This window comes from Copidosoma floridanum, unplaced genomic scaffold (assembly GCF_036245765.1).
Source record: "Copidosoma floridanum isolate Cflo_tuat_1 unplaced genomic scaffold, Cflo_Japanese_pri ptg000004l, whole genome shotgun sequence".
Lineage (NCBI taxonomy): Eukaryota > Metazoa > Arthropoda > Insecta > Hymenoptera > Encyrtidae > Copidosoma > Copidosoma floridanum.
In genome coordinates, this window is record NW_028321881.1 from 38,135,406 (window position 1) to 38,156,625 (window position 21,220).

General features: G+C 37.0%; 1 protein-coding gene across 1 annotated transcript; it reads left to right on the forward strand.

The window, feature by feature from the left end:
* The first annotated feature begins 557 nt into the window (after positions 1 to 557).
* Positions 558 to 5,253, forward strand: LOC149375839 (uncharacterized). The gene is made up of 6 exons (XM_089597013.1): positions 558 to 566; positions 624 to 776; positions 890 to 1,261; positions 2,204 to 2,383; positions 2,482 to 4,593; positions 4,708 to 5,253. Exons 1-6 carry the CDS (start codon positions 558 to 560, stop codon positions 5,251 to 5,253), a joined length of 3,372 nt encoding a protein of 1,123 aa, XP_089453139.1.
* Positions 5,254 to 21,220: the final 15,967 nt, after the last annotated feature.

Genomic DNA, 21,220 nt, shown 5'->3' on the forward strand with positions numbered 1-21,220 from the left:
TCATTTTTTTATCAAGTTTTTATTGATTTTTTTCTGTTTTTTCAAGTTTGTATTTTTTTATCAAGTTGTTATCGTTCTGCTCTAAGAATTAGTTCTACCTTTAACAGGGTTACATTCGTTAAGTGAGGATGGTGCAAAATAGGGCCGTCCTTTCAAAACGTGCCGCCCTGAAGGGTCAGCTTTCGACAATCGTGAACGCTCTTGAACAAAAAGCGATCGACAAAACCAATGCGATACTGCGACTCGAGCGGTTAAAAACTATTTTCATTACATATGAAGAGTTGCACTGCGAAGCCTTCGAGGAACTTGCCAAGCCTGATCCGGACGATGAAAATCACATCGCTATCGAGGATATTAGGGACCGATATTATTCACTTGCGGCACGTATCACGTCCATGCCAGGTGGGGCCGTAAACAATCCCATAAACGGCACGTAACCTCTCGGCTCGTCAACTTTCTTCGAGAAGCAAAAGCTTCTAAAACTTCCAGTCGCCGAACTCCCCAAGTTTGACGGTCAGCACAAAAAATGGATCACGTTTAAAAACGCGTTCGAAACCATGGTAGACGTGCGTACGGATATCGATGTCCTGGTTAAATTTTTCTATTTACAAAACCCATTACAGGAAGAGGCTCTAAGCAAAATTTCAATTTTCGACGCGACCGCAGAAAATTACAAAAATGCGTGGAAGGTTCTTGTTGATTCATACAATCAGAAGATGGTTTTCACATCGAAACATTTAGATGCTCTGATGAATGTTATCATCAAACCGTTAGAGGTTGCCAACGCACAGGCGTTATCAAGATAAGTCGATGATACACGTCACATCTGAATGTTTTGCATTCGTTAGGCATAAAACCGGATGAATCGATGATCGTGCGTTTTTTGAAGCGGGCCATTCCAATCCCCATCAGACACAAATGGGACGAGTCGTTGGATTTAAATGTTTTTCCAACGCTTGACCAGCTTTTCAAATTCATCCACACGACAACTTTCCATTTGTCTACGATGGAGGACGAAATCAGGCGGGTGAATCAGGAAAAGGGGGCGAAGCGTCAAGAGGACCAAGAATTCGAGACAGCTGCGAAAAGGGCGAAGAGCACGGGACAGGCGACTGCGATGGTCACTAATACGAATGCATTTAAATGTTCGAGTTGCGGAGAGGTACACCGCATCTACTCTTGCCCGGAATACAACAAGTTGAGCGTCGAAGAGCGATGGAAAGTTATTCAACTGAAAAAATTGTGCCAAAATTGCGAAGGAGTACACTCAGAGCACTGTAAAGCAGGGTCCTGTAAAATATGCGGCGAGCGGCATCACACGTCTCTCCATTGCGACTCGAAGAATGCGAAACCAAGCGCGTGACTTGGAGTGGGCGAGCTAGAGACGATCACCCGAGCCGCACAGTCACAGCTAATGATGAGCGCAGTTATTCGAGTCAAAAATGCGCAGGGTAATTTCGTCGAAGCACGCGCGTTTCTTGACACATGTGCTACGGCCCATTTTATAACCGAAAAATTCGCGCGTGAATTAAAACTTTCGTTAAATGCGTGTTCTATCCCCGTGGGCGCGATTAACGCATTACAAACGACTACAAAGTATCAGATCGAGATTAATTTCCGGTCACGTACAAGCGATTTCGCGAAAACTTTAACTTTTCTCACCATCCCTAAAATAGCCTATTTCGTACCCGATGAGCCTTTTCCGCGGTCGTCAATAGCGATCCCACCAAATTTGAAACTTGCCGATCCCCGTTTTCATATTCCGAGTCCAGTAGATATGCTTATCGGCTCTGGAGCCACGTTATCACTTCTATCAGTCGGTCAAATACGCGTTTCGAACGGGAGCGATTTAACGTTGCAAAAAACACAATTAGGTTGGGTGATTGCGGGCGGTATTGCGAATGACAACCTCAAAAAATCAGCAGTGACGTGTAACTTAAGTGTTTTAACCGAACAGTTAGCGAAATTTTGGGAAATCGAAGAGGTTAAAAACGTAGTGGGCGTATCAGATCCGGAGTCTCTATGCGAGCGGCATTATGTAAAAAGTACAACACGCGATCGAACCGGGCGGTATATTGTGCGTCTTTCATTTAACGACTAAGTAGCAGATTTAGGAAACTCTCGGGCGCAAGCCCTTCGTCGGTTTCATGCGATGCGCCGGAAAATGCAAGCAGACGATGAACTCAATCGTTAATATACGAAGGTGCTTGACGAATACATAGCACTCGGACGTATGACGTTGTTGCAAAACGAAACACCAGACGGATACTACATGCCACATCATGCGGTCGTAAAATCGTCGAGCAGTACGACAAATGTGCGTGTAGTATTCGACGCGTCCGCGAAAACTGACAGAGGCGTCTCGTTGAATCAAAAACTACTTGTACGCCCCACCATTCAACCGAAACTTTTCGAACATTTAATGCGATTTCGATCTTATGCATTCGTCTTAACCGCAGACATAAAAAAATGTATCGGCAGGTCTTAGTGCATCCCGACGACAGGCAATATCAGCGTATTTTTTGGAATCATGGGAAAGAGATCGCGGTATACGAGCTGAACATGGTTACGTTCGGAGTCGCCTCTGCTCCCTATCTCACGATACGAACGCTTCACCAGTTTGCGGACGATGAGGGGCGCGATTTTCTGCGAGCAGCAAAAATTTTAAAACGCGACTTATACGTTGATGACCTGTTAACAGGTGCAAATTCGATCGAAGAACTTGCGATACTTCGCGACAAAATTATCGGTATCTTGGGGCGCGGAAAATTCAATATTCGCCAATGGGCATCCAACGATAAATACGCGTTCGATACGCTAGATTGGAAAATTTTTGAGAGTGATTGTGCGGTAAAGACGGAAGCAGTTTCGAAAACACTCGGGGTAACTTGGGATTCGCGAGCGGATACGTTTATTTATACCGTCAAAGAAATTACAATTCCAAATAAAATCACGAAGCGCCATATACTTTCCGAGATTGCAAAGATTTTTGATCCACCGGGTTTATTGGGACCGGTAGTTCTGTACGCGAAATTAATTATTCAGGAGTGTTGGAAACAAAAGTGTGATTGGGACGAATCGGTACCGCAGGAGTTGTATTCGCGATGGGTGGAGTTTGCGAACCAGCTGTCTCTCATCCGCAATTTTGCAGTAGACCGGAAAATCGTTATCGATAGGCCTACGAAAATCGAGTTACATGGATTTTGCGATGCGAGTCTATTAGGTTATGGTGCATGTTTTTATTTGCGTTCAGTAGATCGGTATGGAAATTGCGTTGTGCGTCTGGTATGTGCGAAGTCTCGAGTAGCTCTGGTAAAGTCGAAAACGATCCCGCAACTGGAACTATGCGGTGCCCTGCTCCTCGTGGGATTGTACAGTGAAATGCGTCCATCTCTAGAATTTGAAATTCATAAAGTAGTACTCTGGTCGGATTCAACGATCGTATTGCATTGGCGTAGAAAATCACCGGAAACTCTTAAAGTTTTCGAAGCAAACAGAGTTAGCAAAATTCAAGCGCTGGACGTCGTTCACGAATGGATGCATGTGCGAACGAAAGATAATCCGGCTGATGCACTGTCCCGAGGTCAATTATCTACCGAGTTTAAAAAAAATCGAATGTGGCTGAATGAACCTGAGTGGTTGAAAAAATTCGAAAGCGAGTGGCCGAGAATGGCGTTAACGTCACCGAGTGAATTACTAGGTCTTAAGAGCAAAACGTGTCTTTTAGTAAATTCAGGGGTAGAAATTTTTTCGCGATTTTCCTCATATTCCAAGTTAGTTAACGTGATTGCGTATTGTCTTCGTATGCGTCGTTCAAATAAGTTCAAAGGGAAATCAATCAGCGTTGAAGAAAATCTTGAAGCGGAGCGTCGGGTGTTAAAATTAATTCAAGCAGAGCAATTGGCTGAAGAAATTGCGCGTGTATCTGCATCTAAAAAGGTAAAAAGTGCACGGTTAGCAGCGTTCGATCTATTTGTTGATGAGCATGGTATTTTACGAGTTGGCGGACGCTTAAAAAACGCGAAAATTTCCTTCGATCAAAGGTATCAAATTTTATTACCATCGCACCATCATGTATCTGATTTGATAATCCGAGATGCGCACTATCGTACTTTGCATGCGGGAATCCAAACTACATTACACACTATAAGACAGCGTTTTTGGTTGTTCGACGGAAAACAACAAGTTCGAAAAATCGTACGAAAATGCGTAGATTGCGTGCGTTATCGCTCTAATCCGATTCATAGTAAAATGGTAAATTTGCCATCAGCACGCGTTACCGAGTCAGGCGCGTTTACTCACGTGGGAATAGATTTTTTTGGGCCGATGTACATTAAAGAGAAGAAACTGCGGAATCGTGATCGCGTCAAGGTTTATGGTTGTGTGTTTGTATGTATGGCATCGAAAGCAGTGCATATCGAAATAGTGAGCGATTTAACCACCGAAGGATTTTTAGGCGCGTTTAAGCGTTTTTGCGGCCGACGTGGCATTCCCAAACACGTGTTTTCGGACAACGGCACGAATTTTGTCGGAGCAAGTAATGAATTACAAGAAATTTTTGCTCTGTTTAACTCCGACCAGTTTCGTGACGATGTTGATCATTTCGCAGTCCAGAGAAACATCATCTGACATTTCAATCCGCCGCTTTCACCACACTTTGGTGGGATTTGGGAGTCGGCAGTAAAATCGTTTAAACACCATCTTAAGCGAGTGATCAGCGAACAACTCTCAACCTTTGAAGTACTTAATACTCTCGTTATCGAAATCGAAGCCATTCTTAATTCTAGACCACTTTATAGTATATCGAGTGATCCTAATGATATAGCGGCCATCACGCCGGCACATTTATTAACCGGAAGACCGTTGAATTTTTTCCGGAAGCTGACCTTTCTTGTGCTCCAGGTAACCGATTGTCAGCATGGCGTTTCATTACGAGAGCACGACAAGATTTTTGGAAGCGATGGCACCTGGAATATTTGCACGAACTTCAACGTTGACAAAAGTGAAGCAAGTCCAATCACGAGATCGGTATCGATTCCGTCGTCCTCCTCATCGATAGAAATCAACTCTGCATGCGATGGCGGCTGGGGGTTGTCATCGAGGTCCACCCGGGCGCTGATGGCATCGTACGAGTCGTCACCGTTAAAACTGAGCAAGGGAGCTTCAAACGCAACGTCACATCGTTGTGTCCACTTCCGATCTCATCGTCACAAGAAGACTAAATTTTCGATCGTATTGTCTGTCTTATATTAAACCGATTTGTGTAAACATCGCTCGAATTGTAAACACACTTACACACCACTACACTCTCACACCATCGTACGACTCGCACAGTAAGCACTTTTTCGAATACGCTACACATATGATGTTTTCGATTTGCTCGCCTTCTCTCGCAACGGGGGGAGCATGTTTAGTCGAAATGACAAAAATTCGTAGACCGCCTCGTGAGCGATGGAGGATCAACCTTGCAGCACGCCGAAGGTGGCAACACACCGAGTTCACACAAAATTCATCACATATTCACATATGCAAGCGCCGGTCAATTTCTTTCTTACCTTCATCCTTTTTCTCCTTTTGTGTCAGTCGGTACAATTAATCGCTCTCGCGCCAACTCATTAAGTCTCTCTCTATACTCTCATTAGCTAAACATTTCTCTCCTTCTCTATCATGCATCTACATCTCCATCTCCTTTGCTCCCATTAAGTGTCCACGGGTCATAGGTCTCTCCCCCTCTCTTAATTGCTTACATCATTCTCTCTCTCTCTTTTCCCGGCTTTTCACATAAGGTGTAAGAGATTGATGGGTCCTGACGACTGCAGCGGGTAGGAGAATTCAAAAGGGAAGGGGGGTCTTGCGACTACTTTGGGTGGGCGCGCTGGGTCAGTTCCGAACTATCTGTCTATACAAAACGGTCTACAGTTGTCAACTGCGATCTCGAGTATCTGGCATAGTTGGGTATTATATTCGTCCTACTGGTTTCTACATCTTTCCTCATCATCATCACGCACACGTGTATCTGGGAGTCACCTTTATGGGGTTAATTTTTCTCACGCTTTCCTTTTTCTATCATCATCGTCATCTGCATCATCTTCGAGAAGCTCGGCATGCTGCGAATAAAGCACGGCGAAAATCTGCTTCACGGACCGTGCGACGTTTGTCAATTCGTGAGTTTTTCGAGACACGTGCGGACGCGCACGTATACGTTTTCTACACGCAATACACAAGTACACACTCTTGATTGCAGGAAGTTTATCTTAAATTTATTGTTCAACCTCACTCGTTTGTATTTTTCATTAATTTTTCTTCTCTTGGGTTTTTCTCTTCGGAGTTTTTCCCTTGAGCCACGAAGTATATCTTCGTTCGTGGCTCATAATCAGTGCATTTTGAATTTATTTCACCTATAGTTCATTCCCATCCTCCGTTCCGATAAATTCAGCAAAATTGTCTTTTTTTAGGAGGATTTTGATTAATCATTTGTTAATTGAGTAGTTTTTGTACCACGATTCCTCCTAAATTTTAAGTAACAAATAAGTTGACTTCGTCAAAATAGACGCAGCCAACAGGGCAGCAACACTCTTGCTACAATTCAGTATGGATGATATCGAATGCATGAATCACCAATTTGATTCAGCTCATTGTGCTGTGAAGAATGCTACAGCTTTAAAAAAATGGATTTTAAAAGAGCAGCAACGACAAAACGATATTTTTAATCAATGTACACCTGATACACAATACTTATGCAATAAATTAGTTCTTCATGAATCTATGTCGATTTTTTTCATTTACAGCTCCTCATTACTGCGCCGATTAAAATTACTTTATCGTATTAACTGACTCTATTCGTTGGCGAGGTACTGCGGTGAAGAGGAGTAAGCCAAGCAATGTTGGGATACGCTTTCGGTTATGAAATGGTATACATGTTCTCTGGCAACACGCATCACTCGATACGCCCGCTTTTGAGAAAAAAATATGATGCTGGTACATTATACGCCTAAATAAGAAGCGAAGAGTTATCGGCCACGGCTTACACATACGTGTATCCTAGCATGACTCGTTGCACCCGCTCTTGCTAAGAAAAAAATATTACACTGGAACATTATACGCCTATAAATAAGAAGGGAGAAGTCATCGGCCACGGCTAACACATCCGTATAGATAAGAAATAATAGCTCCATTACTTGGCAAGGTACTGCGTTGAGTAAGCCAACGTTGGTCGCAGCTGAACGGGATACGCGATCCGCTACATCCACTGATACACGTTCATGATTGATCATCTTCCTCTCGCGCTGTACGTTGGGCTTGTCACACCTACACCTTTCGGACCCATCCTGATGACGTTGGAGCTTGATTCGCGGTCGGAAAGGAAGGGAGCTGTCAATACCATCCGACATCACAGCATCCGGAAGAGGCCCCCTTCCCCTGACGTTACCATCCGAGTAGTCCGCACCACCCACCGCCCGTGCCCCTCCTCCCACCGCCCGATCAGCCCCCACCGCCTCTCCTCTACCGCCCGATCAGCCCCCACCACCGCCTCTCCTCTACCGCCCGGTCAGCCTCTCCCCCCACCACTGCCTCTCCTCCACCGCCTCTTCTCCACCCACAGCTATAGCTAGAGCCTCTTCCCCCACCACTACCTCAGGGGGGGAGCTGGGGGGGTGCCAGAACCGCCATGGTTTACCTACTCTTATGCATGACATAATTGTAAAATATTTTGTAATCGTACAAAAAAACGTAATCGTAAAAATACACTTTTAGAAATATATGTTATAATGAATGTATCATGCGACTTCAAGAACCATAGATACCTCCAATGTTAATGAATTGATTGTTTAATTTATATCTTAAAGGCCATTATTCAAATGAATCATAAATTTATTTAATTTAAAGGTATATGTGGTTCTTTTATGTTGTGTATGCTACTCTTCATTACTTATTAATACTATTCAAACGATACCTTTAAGATATCATATAATTTAGAACAGCAGATACCTGCAAGATATCATTAAATCTAGCACTATAGATATCTATAAGATCTTAGTTACTCATATAAGACATCACTTTAACTGGCATTGTTTTGGATGTTATTAAAAACGCAACAGAAAAAAATAATTTTTTAACTAAATATTAATACAGCTAAAAAGAAAAAAAATGATAACACTTCCATAACTAGTTTCGTAAGTTAAAATAATGTCTATAACTAATCGTTGTCCAGACATCGTTTTGATATGATAAGATGCGATATATCTATTATAGTAATAAAAATTTGATATGACCAATATAGGTATACAAGCGAATGTTTGTACATCTTAATCATGGTATCAAGAGGCGCATATGTATAGATGGCAGCACTTTTTATACAAGCTCTCTGTATCCTCCATACAAGCCCTTTTCTTAATATCCAATATAGGTACTAAAGATTCATAATACAAACTTTTATTTTGTTTTTTGTTTCAAGAAATTTTCTTAGAAATAAATAAGAATGAGAAAAATATCCTCCCTGGGTGCGGATCGAGCACACACCCTTTTGTTTACTAGACAGTTGCTCTAATATTTGAGCTACCGAGGAGCTGTACATTTACTCGCACCATAAGTTTAGATAAGTTCTGATTCCTTATTTTTAAAGCTGTTCTTTACCTAAGCTCGATGTAGTAGGTATATGACTCTCCAGGGAGGATATTTTTTTCGTTTTTATTTATTTCTTAACGAAAAATTTTCTTGAAAAAGAAATTATGTGGTATAGTATAATGAATCTTAAGTATATTGGATAGTATATTAGATATTGAGAAAAAGGGCACGTATGGAGGATATAGAGTGCTTGTATAAAAAGTGCCGCTATCTATACATATGCGCCTCTTGATGCAACGATTAAGATGTATTAACATTCGCTCGTATACCTATTGGTCGCATGAAATTGTCAGTTTACCGACAAGCATTAGAATCATATAACTACTTTATTGAGCTTAGGTGAAAGACAGTTTTGAAAATTAAGAATGAGAAACTTATCTAAACTTGCTGTGCGAGTGAATGTATAGCTCCTTGGTAGCTCAAATGGTAGATCAACTGTCTAGTAAATAGAAGGTTGTGTGTTCGATCTGCACCTGGGGAGGATATTTTTCATATTCTTATTTATTTTTTGACGAAAAATTTTCTTGAAAAAGAAATCATGTCGTTTAGTATTATGAATCTTAAGTATATTGGATATTGAGAAAAAGGGCTGTGTGGAGGGTATAGAGTACTTGTATAAGAAGTGCTGCCATCTATACATATGCACCTCTTGATACAATGATTAAGATGTATCAATATTCGTTTGTATATCTCTTGGTCATATAAAATTTCTAAAAAAAACAAATATTGGATTTTTGGTCCTAAATGATGTTTGGCCCTTCTGTCTTTTCATTGAAAACTAACATGTAGCTAGCTTATCAGTAAAGTCACTATCGATTGTAAAAAAAGTCGGTACAGTGACTTAGGTAGTTTATTAGAAGGAACCTTTACGAATTTCGATAACAACTTAGGCTTTGTAAACACGCTGCGAAAATTGACGCCGCAGAACTTTGGCAAGACAGTCTTTCTATAACTATTTACACGGGGAGCTTTACCCCGATCGGCCAACCTCAATTTCGTCGGGTAAATTTCTGCAGCGTGTATATGCAGCCTTAGATATGCTTGAGACAATTGCTGGACCCTGTAAATATTATTTACTAGGAGAGATGTTTAAGTCGTCTGAGGGAAACTTAGCAAGGGGCCCGCCCGAAAGACTTGCATACTTGGAAAAAAAAGTCGGCAATCAGCATAACTGCGATGACAAGTGGTGTGAGGAGAAGATTTAGTGGTCCTTTGTGTGCTGTGAAGATTTTTTGAAAAGTGTTCTTAGTTAAATGATTGACTATTGTGTAAGGTCTTGGAAGGAGAGTTTTGAAATTGACCTTTTGGAGTTTGTTTGATAGGTTTTCTGAGTAAAAATTGAGAATACGTGAAAGGAATCTCTTTTGGATCATCTCTGAAATTTTGATAGAGCAGCTGACATTTGTTCTGGATGGTGACAAGGTGCTCATTGGATAGGTTAGAACAGTTCTCTTTGGCAGCAGAAGAACATGAAAAAGAAAAATTACCGTTCACGATATCCATGGCATCTTCCCTAGTTTTGTTCTCACAGGCCATAACTCTCTGGATGGCACGTTCTTTGATAATAATAGGGCGGGATCTATCCATAGCGCAGTGGGAACCACTACAAGAGGCACAGTTGAGTGAATCAAATGTGCAAGTTCCTTTATGCTTATAGTTACCACATTTTTTGCAGAGGGGTGACTTTCAATATCTGGATGAAAAGTGGCAAGGTAGAAAACAGGAGTAGCAGATCCAGGGCTCAGCAATATAAACTTGGACTGAGTGAGCTATATGATGAATATAAACATATTGTGGCAGCACTTGACCACGAAATGAAATGACGGTTGATTTGGTTGTAACGTATTTTTAGAGGAAATGGTTCTTTGAAGCAGTAGAGTTCTTTCTTGTGATTCTTCTGGCATTGTGGATTTTAACACTTGAGTCAGCATCTTGAACAACTTTTTTATTCTTGGAAAAATCCTCGTCCAAGGAGTTCCCAGATCTCTTTATCAGGCCCTGATCGGTTGCCTTTTTCCTCGGTGATTTCCATACTCATGTTGAAATCCTCGAGAACATTACGATTGTTAGAAAACATCATGGTAAGTTCAGAGCAACCCGGAAAACTGGGAGCACAAAATGTTAAAAGCACCCAAAAGCAAGGGCTTGCTTCAGACACTATGTGATTAGGTTATGGCGGAACACCTTTACTCCACTTATAGTTGACAGAAGAGAAAATCTCATACTAGACGAGGAATAGTTCAAAATTTCAAAAAAAAGATGATACACAGATTTTAATGACAGAAATGTACTCATTGCGTTCACTGTAGAAAAAAAACTGCAATAAAGAACGCACAAAGAAAAGCGCACGAAAAAACGCATATGCTTAGCTCAACGGTTTGTCGCTATTTTGACACACGTGCACTTATATACTAGTTGGGCTCTGTCTGTTCCACAGTTTATGAGTTTACACAGTTATAACACTCTGTGGTAAAAAATGTCCACCAGGCGACATGTTTTTGAGAGTATAACCCGGGAATATTTAAAAATAATCAATTAAGGTTTTAAAAATTTAGTACTCATTTGAAATGAAACATAGCAATCAAATGTTTTCTTTATAGTTATGGTTTTAAGAAGCGTTATAGAACCATTGTAAAAATGTTTATTAATAAAAAATACGTATTCAAAAATTCAAGAATAAATTAGGTGTAAAAATCAGAATATTAATAAAATGGCAGGGAATGATAGTGTGCATAAATACGTGCATTTGATAACATGATAAAAAATTTTTTAAATTTAAAAAGTATGGTTAACATTTTAGAAAAACCTCTGTAATTGATGTACAGATCATCAAAAGTATTATTACTGAGATCAACATGTCCGCAAGATTAAATTCATAATGATTATCCGCCATGAAACATTTATATCAATTGAACTTCTTGAAGTGATTATTTTATGATCATAATTATCTGTGACCATCCTCTGGAATCTGGAAAAACTTATGTTCTTGAATTTTTTTTATACATTTCGTTTTACTTAATAAGTATTCACAACAAACAAGAGGCATCTAAATTATTTGTAACGCTCGTAACTATATGTATTGTATTAAAACACAAAAATCCTCTACAAAATACTGTAAATAGTGAAGATTATAAAGATCATTCCATTTGTGCGCGCAGTAGCCATGTTTTTGTGGGTATGATGTTATTTATATAATAGGTCCCATTTATGGACACTATTTTGTATTGGAGTGTTGCAACTGAGTAAACTGTGTACGTACCTCTGCGCGTTCCGCACACCAACCTCCCAATTACAGATTATGCTGTATACAGATTATACTCGGAAAGAAATGATCTGCGATGAGGGCTAAGGGAAGATTACAATGTTGCTTTCAAAGACTAATAAAAGTTAGACTGCTTCTTCCAAATAAAGGGAATAAAGTTTGGCAATAAACTTTTTTATAGATGATCCCGCTCGAAATTAGCAGTCCATTGTTTATAATTCCAAAAATTGATTTGTTAAGTGAGAACACCTTGTTGTACGTTCTCTCTGTAGGTCAAATTACATTACAATATATTCACATGAATAGTGCCTTGTTGTATGCAGTACATAGAAATAAAATTAAGTAAAGTGGATTGTTCATGTATTATTACTTACTTTCACACTGCATTAAATATTTTCAATGTTGTATATTAAGAATGTATTATATTGTCATTTGGAGTTAGTTGATTGTCTACTTTATTTCAATTGTAGTTTCAGTTTAATTTTTAAATTTGAACTGGTACCAGCAGTGAGTTTTTCAATTAAAGGTTCTGCTGTCACTACTCGCTCATTATACCTGATTTCTGTTGATACAAGAAAGCAGACATAAATAATAATAATACTCGTATTATTATAAATGCATTCGAAAAATGCATTTACATTAACTGAATCAAACAACAATCAATACCTGGTGACACCACCGTCTCTCAACTCAAGAATTTACTCCAGGTACCGTTTTTTATATAACAATAAAACACTTCGTGTACGTAAAATATAAGAGAACCACTTTGGATCTCCACAAATAATGAGATTTGCCATTTTTTGTTAAAGTTGAAACTGATTTCTTTTTTTACAACCTTTTAGCTAAAAAACCCTTTGCTGACAGCGTTAGTAAAATGCTACTCATGCAGGTCTCTCCAATACCCATATTCTGCAAGAGTATGAGAGAGAAAGACTGAGTGACTATTTACCCTCGAATTCTCTTCCTTTTCAATTGAGATAATGCCTGATGGGGTCCCTGCTTATAATAAGTAGTATATCTTGTGCATGTCCAGGGGCGTCATTACCACCGGGGGAGCCATTGCACAATCCAGGGCTCACTTTTTTCCAGCCCTGGAATTCCAGGCCTCGGAAATAGAAAATTTTTTTTAAGTTAACTTAAAGTAACCGAACCTTATTAGTTTTAAATCCAGAATTAAATTAAAAAAAAAAAAAACAACAACAAACCAGGGGGGATAAATGGGTCATGGGACCCATGGTAAGAACGAAGTTCTTTAAACATGAGATGAGTATAGACACAATTTCTCAGGTAACAAGGGGGTCGCCGGACCCACAGGAAGAACGAAGCTCTGTAAACGTTAGTACTGCATTCATGTTGTTTACTTAAACAAAAACTTGAAAAACGAATGAAAAAAAAAAAATAATAATAAGTAGTTTAGTACTCACGATGGTTTAACTTCGTGAGTACTGTATTTATGCACGACGTTCTCACGAAGTTAAGCCATCGTGAGTACTAAACTATTTTATTTTTTTTTCATTCGTTTTTCAAGTTTTTGTTTAAGTAAACAACATGAATGCAGTACTAACGTTTACAGAGCTTCGTTCTTCCTGTGGGTCTGGCGACCCCCTTGTTACCTGAGAAATTGTGTCTATACTCATCTCATGTTTAAAGAACTTCGTTCTTACCGTGGATCCCATGACCCATTTATCCCCCCTGGTTTGATGTTTTTTTTTTTTTTTTTTTTTTTTTTTTTCTTTATTTCTTGTTTTATTTTTTTATATTTCTTGTTTCTTTTGTTTTCATATTTTACTTTGTTACATTTTTTTTCATTTTTTTTTTTATTTCTTGTTTTACTTTTTTTTTTTCATTTCTTGTTTTATTTTTTTTCATATTTCGTTGAATTACATTTTTTTTCATTTTTTTGTATTTCCTTTATTCAATTTCTTTCTTATTTTCATATTTAATCTTTTTTTTTATTCCCTTTTCTTTTTTTTCATATATCATTCCTTTTTTTTTATTTTTAATTTAATTACTTTCTATTTTAATTCTTTTGTATTTCCTTTATTCTAATAATTTATTTATTTATAACAGTCATTATTAGCATTACTGTAATGCCAAAAAAAACCTCAGGTTTAATAAAAATCGGTCGGTATTTTATGCATCAAATGCATAAAATACAAATATTTAATGCGTAATAACACGCCTTATTATGTTTAATCTACATAACCATATTTATGCTAATGAAATCTTTTTTTTTTTTTTTTTTTAAAAACAAATACAGAATTTATCATGAATGAAATGTAGTATCAGTGAATGCATATAAAAATGGAAAATTATATAGTCACGAACCAGACGATAAGTACAAGAAACCAAGTTATTATAGGCGGCAGCGCTCGTAGCAGAGTAGGTAAGGTACTGGACTCACATGTAGGAGGTCGAGGGTTCAAATCTCTTTATTGGAAAATTTTTTTTTTTTTTTTTTTTTTTTTTTTTTTTTTTAGAATTGTAAAAGAAAAAATTTAAAGTGAAATAAAAATTATTGTGGGAAAATAATAATTGCTTGGGAGTGTGAGGGGGAATGGTGGATAAAGGTGTGGAGAAGAGTAACACGGCACGGTTGGCAGATATACATATATAGTGGGGAGAGGGGAAGTGTATAGAGAACAGTTGGTGAGGGGGACGGGGTAAGGGGGGAAACTTGAAAGGAAGAGACTTCGGGTGAAACCACTTTCGTTTCCAAAAAAAAAAAAAAATCTGTCGGTTTTAAAATTCCAGCCCCCCGAGTAACGCGACATAAAGAACTTCGTTCTAAAAGTGCATAAAATTTGAATAATGCGCCAGAGATTTCACGCGCGCCCTCTGCATCTTTACTGTGGACTTTTTTGGCTGTGTCACTGCAGTGTCGATCAATCAAAAGGTATGTATATAGGACTGCACTGCAATCTGCTGTTTATGTGTCTATCTTCTGCTCGTCAGTCATATCACGAACATTGAGTACATCAAGTACATGTACATGCACTTCAGAAAATGGATCTTTGCGTTAACGAATCATATGCTAGTGTTAATCTTGTAAAAACTAATATACAACAAATGAGAGATGAAGAAAAATTCAATGTCATTTGGACTAAAATCAATAAGAGTGCTCAAAACAACGGTATCAAGGAGCTGGTTTTAAAACGATCGCGAAAAGTACCAAAGCGTATAGATTACGAGTCAAATAGTAAAAGTTTTGTGTTTTCTGATTCAAAAGATTACTATAGAAAAATGTATTTCGAAATTATTTATCACACTACGAATTCTTGAAACAGTAGATTTGACAGCGATACTATGAATATATTAGTCTCTTTTGAGAACTTTTTGTTGGGTAGGAATGATGATGTAGACGAAATTACTAACTTTTATAATACGGATAATGATCATGAACTCGATGGGAGAAAATTGAAAAATGAGCGAGACTTACTCTTGAATGCAATTAGAAATAGTAAGAAACCAAAAGAAAATTTAAAGATAGGAAAAAAATTTAACACTGAAAAAAAAACATCTAATGATACACAATCCAAAAATAAAGATGATGCGACAGACCAAAGTATTAAATTAAAAGACATAATTGAATACATAAGGACCAAACCAGAAGCTCGGAATATATTTGTCGAATGCACTATACTCATACAATTAATACTGACAGTTCCTGCTTCTTCCTGTTCAAACGAGCGATCGTTTCAACCCTCAGGAGATTGAAAAATTATTTACGATCTAACATGCTTCAACAACGTCTAAATGATTTTAGTATTCTGAGTATACATAGAGATATGTTAGACGATATAGACCTTGACTTGTTGTTAAATAATTTTATTGAAAAACATAATATTAGAAAAACAACTTTTGCCATTGTAAAGAAAAAATAAAATTTTTAGTACTAATAAACTTTATTTTTATTATTTTCTAGTGTTGAATCAATTGTTTTTAATAATTATTTTCATGCCAATTCAATATCTTTCAAAATATATGTTCTTTACTATAGGTTGCGCAATTTAAGCCTATATATATACACACACTTTAATTACATATATAATTGACACGGGCGTTGAGCCGCGCTAATATATATATTCAAGGTACTAGGTTATATAATAATAATCTGACCAGGGCTCGGAAAAAATCGTAATGATGCCCCTGTGCATGTCTATCGATATTCTTAAAATACGTTAAGTGTGCACACCTCATTTTTTTTAACCGTAGTTTCTGGCTGTTCGTGAGTATCGATACAAGGGTAAAAATGTCTTGTTAAAAGTTTATTGTCCAAGATGAAATCATTGTGAATTTCACAAAAATATGAACTAGATGAAAAAAATTGAAAAAAAAAATGCATCAGAATTATCAAAACATGATTGAATATGAGAAATAATTAGCCAATGAGAAAATAAGTTTTAATTTCTTAGTAAATATTTTTGTACAAACACGAGCACTTGAATTGGAATTATTATTTTCAGATATTACTGATGGAAAAGCTTGAATTACGAAAAAAACTATTATACTATCTTAGGGTAGAAGTAAATATATATACTAACACGCTCGAGCATAGTTATGAATCGACTGTCTCTTTATTTCTCTTTCTTCGTGTACACTGATGCTATAGCGACACTAGCGCTATTATACTACGTATTCTACATCCTTCAATGCTTTAATTGTTTGTAAATTTATTTGTATATTGTAAAGTAATATTAGCGTTAAAAATAAATTATGGTAAATTAAATTGAGTTTAAAGGCTATTTCAAGTTTTCTTACTAATATATAAAGCAAAGTCGCTAAAAACGTTGTAATCGCTAACCGCGAAAACTACTGAACCGATTTTGCTGAAATTTTGCACACTGATTCATGATACTCCCTAGATGGTTTTAGTAAAGTTTTTATCATAAAAAATTAAATAACAATAGCAATAAATGAGCTCAAAGTTTTGCAACAAAACGCCAGCTTTTCACTTTAGTTCAGTGAAATCCGCTAGGTGGCGTCGACATAAAATCGAGGCTACCTGCAACAGAATTAAAAAGTGTGGTTATAATAAGCAGGAGAGTCTCGAAATCCATGCAGATGTACTCAGGCAGTTCAATGAACTGTACAGGACATGCTGATGAAAGTCTTGCAGCTGGGTATCCCGGTAACGGACGACACTCTTCTGTAAGGGGGAAGGGACCTAGGTGTCCATTTACCCTGAATCTCGACAAGTGCGATCAAAAAAAAATTAATTCCAACCGATGACGTCTCTGGCATAATACCAGGAGACATATCTAGCCAGAACACGATCTGCACCAAGCACCAACTCTTCAGAGTTGTGTGGCAGTCCCACCATCCCACCTGATGCAGTAAGAGCATTTTTGACTACAAATGTAAGCCAGGGAAGAACAGCTCTAAGGGGCATGGGCAGCAACAACGGCTACCTTCTTGGTCGTCGCGTCCCCAACGCGCTTACCCACATGTTCCCATCTAAAGATGAGCAGTTGGTTATCCGGGGAACGACCCGAGACGAGATATCCTTTGGTCAGCGGCGTACCTCCCTCCATCACAGTCTCCGTACATTGAGACTCCCTGGGTAAGAATCAAGCAACCCGTAGCCAGCTCTTTATTATCAGGAATAATAATAAAGAATAGCCTGAAAGTTTTACCACTGGCGCTTTTTTGGTCCATTATAAGTATTTACGTTCGCTACTTAACCATCAATTTCATCAAGTTTAAACTACCTTGCCAACAAATACATTTTTACTACCATTTCTGGAAGCAATTCGTTGACTAAAAGACCATATTAACTAAAGACGGGCACTATTGAACAAAGTCAGTCATTCACTGTCAGACGTCACAAGCGGAGTTGTTCGCCGCAAGGCTGGGAACCCCAGTGACCGTTGACCCTATATTACCCTCTCGACTCTAAGCATTCAACCAGGAATCACTGATCCTTTCTAAGGTCTGCGTTGGGCAAACCTATAACAGCTATGAAGGAAAAAAAACAACAAACCAGGGGGTATTAATGGGTCATGGGACCCACGGTAAGAGCGAAGTTCTTTAAACATGAAATGAGTATAGACACAATTTCTCAGGTAACAAGGGGGTCGCCAGACCCACAGGAAGAACGAAGCTTTGTAAACGTTACTACTGCATTCATGTTTTTTCCTAAAACAAAAACTTGAAAAACGAATAAAAAAAAAATAAAATAGTTTAGTACTCACGATAGCTTAACTTCGTTAGAACGTCGTGCATAAATACAGTACTCACGAAGTTAAACCATCGTGAGTACTAAACTATTTCATTTTTTTTTATTCGTTTTTCAAGTTTTTGTTACTACTGCATTCATGTTTTTTACTAAAACAAAAACTTGAAAAACGAATAAAAAATAAATAAAATAGTTTAGTACTCACGATGGCTTAACTTCGTGAGAACGTCGTGCATAAATACAGTACTCACGAAGTTAAACCATCGTGAGTACTAAACTATTTTATTTTTTTTTTATTCGTTTTTCAAGTTTTTGTTTTAGGAAAAAACATGAATGCAGTAGTAACGTTTACAAAGCTTCGTTCTTCCTGTGGGTCTGGCGACCCCCTTGTTACCTGAGAAATTGTGTCTATACTCATCTCATGTTTAAAGAACTTCGTTCTTACCGTGGGTCCCATGACCCATTAATACCCCCTGGTTTGTTGTTTTAATTTCCTTTATAATTGTTTCCTTTGTTTTTTTTTTTTTTTTTAATTTCTTGTTTTATTTTTTTCTTTATTTCTTGTTGTATTCTTTTTTTTAAATTCTTGTTTTATTTTTTTTTCATAATTCATTTTATAACATTTTTTTCATTTATTTGTATTTCCTTTATTTAATTTCTTTTTTATTTTCATATTTAATCTTTTTTTTTCTTTCCATTTTTTATTTCATTTTTTTTTCATTCTCTTGTATTTATTTATGTCTTTTGTAATTTTATTTTATGTTATATTTATATTTCATTTCATCAATTTAAAAAAAAATTTTTTTTTCACTTATTTTTTTGCGATTTTATAGCCCATTGATACCATTTTTGTTTTATTTTTATATAATTACTCAAAGACATTGTTCCACTATTTAATTATCAATTCAAAAATAAATGCCCATAAAAACCATTAAAATGATATGAAACTCGAAATATATTTATATAATGATCTTACTAATTCATTTATAATTGATTTAATGAATTACTTTATTTATGTAATTATGTGATAACGTAACATAATTTATCTCTTGAATTTGAAATAAGTGCCTTTAAAAACCATTAATACGTTCTTCAACTCTATTCTACATGTTTATTTATTTTTTTTTTTTTTAATTTTTTTTTTATTTTTTTTTTATTTTTTTTTTTTTTTTTTTTTTTTTAGAATTGTAAATGAAAAAAATTCAAAGTGAAATAAAAATTATTGTGAGAAAATAAAATTAAAATTTGTTTAAAAATTAATTGCTTAGGAGTGTGAGGGGGAATGGTGGGTAAAGGTGTGCAGAAGAGTAACACCGCACGGTTAGCAGATATACATATATAGTGGGGAGAGGGGAAGTGTATAGAGAACATTTGGTGAGGGGGACGGGGTAAGGGGGGAAACTTGAGAGGAAGAGTAAACCACTTTCGTTTCAAAAAAAAAAAATCTGTCGGTTTAAAAATTCCAGCCCCCCGAGTAACGCGACATAAAGAACTTCGTTCTAAAAAACTTGAGCCAACGGGACAGCCTCCACTGGAAAAGTATCACTAACCAATCTCCCCATCTAAGATCACTAAAACAACTGAATCTGCAAATAAAAAAGGTGCTTCAGACACCAACGTCTTCGACGTTATACCGGGAGACGTTGGGAAAGAGCACTACAACTAGCCCCAAAGCTTCGGACTTTGTAATTTTTCTCCCGAAGAAAGAGTTAACTTAAGAAGCTCACCAGTCTTTTTTAGGGCCATCGGACGTTGAACTACCTTGCCAACAAATATAGTAGAACTTAACAAAGTTGACAGAAAACAGCTTTTAGTGGTTACAAAAATTTAAGCATGCCAAAAGTCGCAAGAGGGTGAATTGGAAGAAAAACTTCAAGTGTATCTAATAAATACAATTTTACTTTGGCGTCAAGAAACTGACGCAGAAAATTTATCGAGATTAAAACAGCAGCGTCAAAATCGACAACTAAAGAGTCCATTACGTGAGATGTCAGCTTTTCATTGTACCCTCACAGCAATCTCTGAAATCTTTAAAGATCCTACTTCAGATTTTTTAATGAGTAGAAAATGTATTTGTGTTTTTGTGGCAATAAAAATGTAGGGTTTAAGGTCCAGGACTTTGTTGCTCTGGTAATAAAGTTGTAAGATATGAGAAAAAAAAATTTGTTTAATATATATTTTTTGGGGGTTTAAAATCTTAACAGCTTTAAAAAGTAGCCCTTTTCGTGAATTACACGGGAGAAACTGTAAATCAACGGCTTCTTATGGCCACCGATCATTTTATGGCATAAAGAACGCACGGTACTTTTCAGCATAATTATTTTTTTGAATTTTTATACCTTATTGTTTGACCAAATAAACTATATGGATTCCCAAAAATTATGTTTTTATAAGAACATTTTTGTTCTGAGATGTATCAGGAATATATGTAAAATTTCTAACTGAAAATGTTTTACATTACATGTCAACACACTACAGTGTTTTATTTAGTAAGTCTTGGGCGAAGCCGAGACGGGGGGCTGCTAGTATTATATATAATCCACGGCATCATATCAAGTTATATTTCGTTTAAGTCTAGTAGATTTTCTCTGAGGTGGTGTCGGATTTTCACTGTTTATATTATTGACCTTATCATTATTTACATAGTTTTCGCTTTTTCACTAATATCACATTTGATCATAATGTCTTTTATGCTCTTTATCTCCTCCCTCTCTAAATTTAATCATATAACTTCTTTGAAACTTTCTTACAATTTGAGCTTCTGACATTTTGGGCTTATCTTTTCAAAAATCATTTGTTGTTACCACGTCACCTTCGTAAAAATGTTCTTTTCTGTTACCACTGAAATTCTTTACTTGTTCATACTGTTTAGATTCAACATAAGATCTTGTATCGGGACGTAGTAACGACAAAAGAGTTTTAAGTTCTCTCTTAAATAACAGATTGGCCGGTGTTTTATTTATTGTTGCATGTTTGGTTGTTGTATAAGAGAAAAAAAATATATGTATATCTGCTTTGACATCTACTTTTGAATTGTTCATAATTGCTTTAATTTTACGCTTGAACGTCTTTACGAAATTTTCTTCTGCCCCGTTTGTTGCTGGGTGTTTTGGTGCACAAAAATTTTGTTTCACCAATATTACTCGTTTGAAGAA

Coding starts and splice junctions, on each gene's coding strand:
- LOC149375839 (XM_089597013.1), top strand. Junction 777..889: donor TTATCATCAAACCGTTAGAG/GTTGCCAACGCA, acceptor CGTTTTTTGAAG/CGGGCCATTCCAATCCCCAT. Junction 2,384..2,481: donor CGTTGAATCAAAAACTACTT/GTACGCCCCACC, acceptor ATGTATCGGCAG/GTCTTAGTGCATCCCGACGA.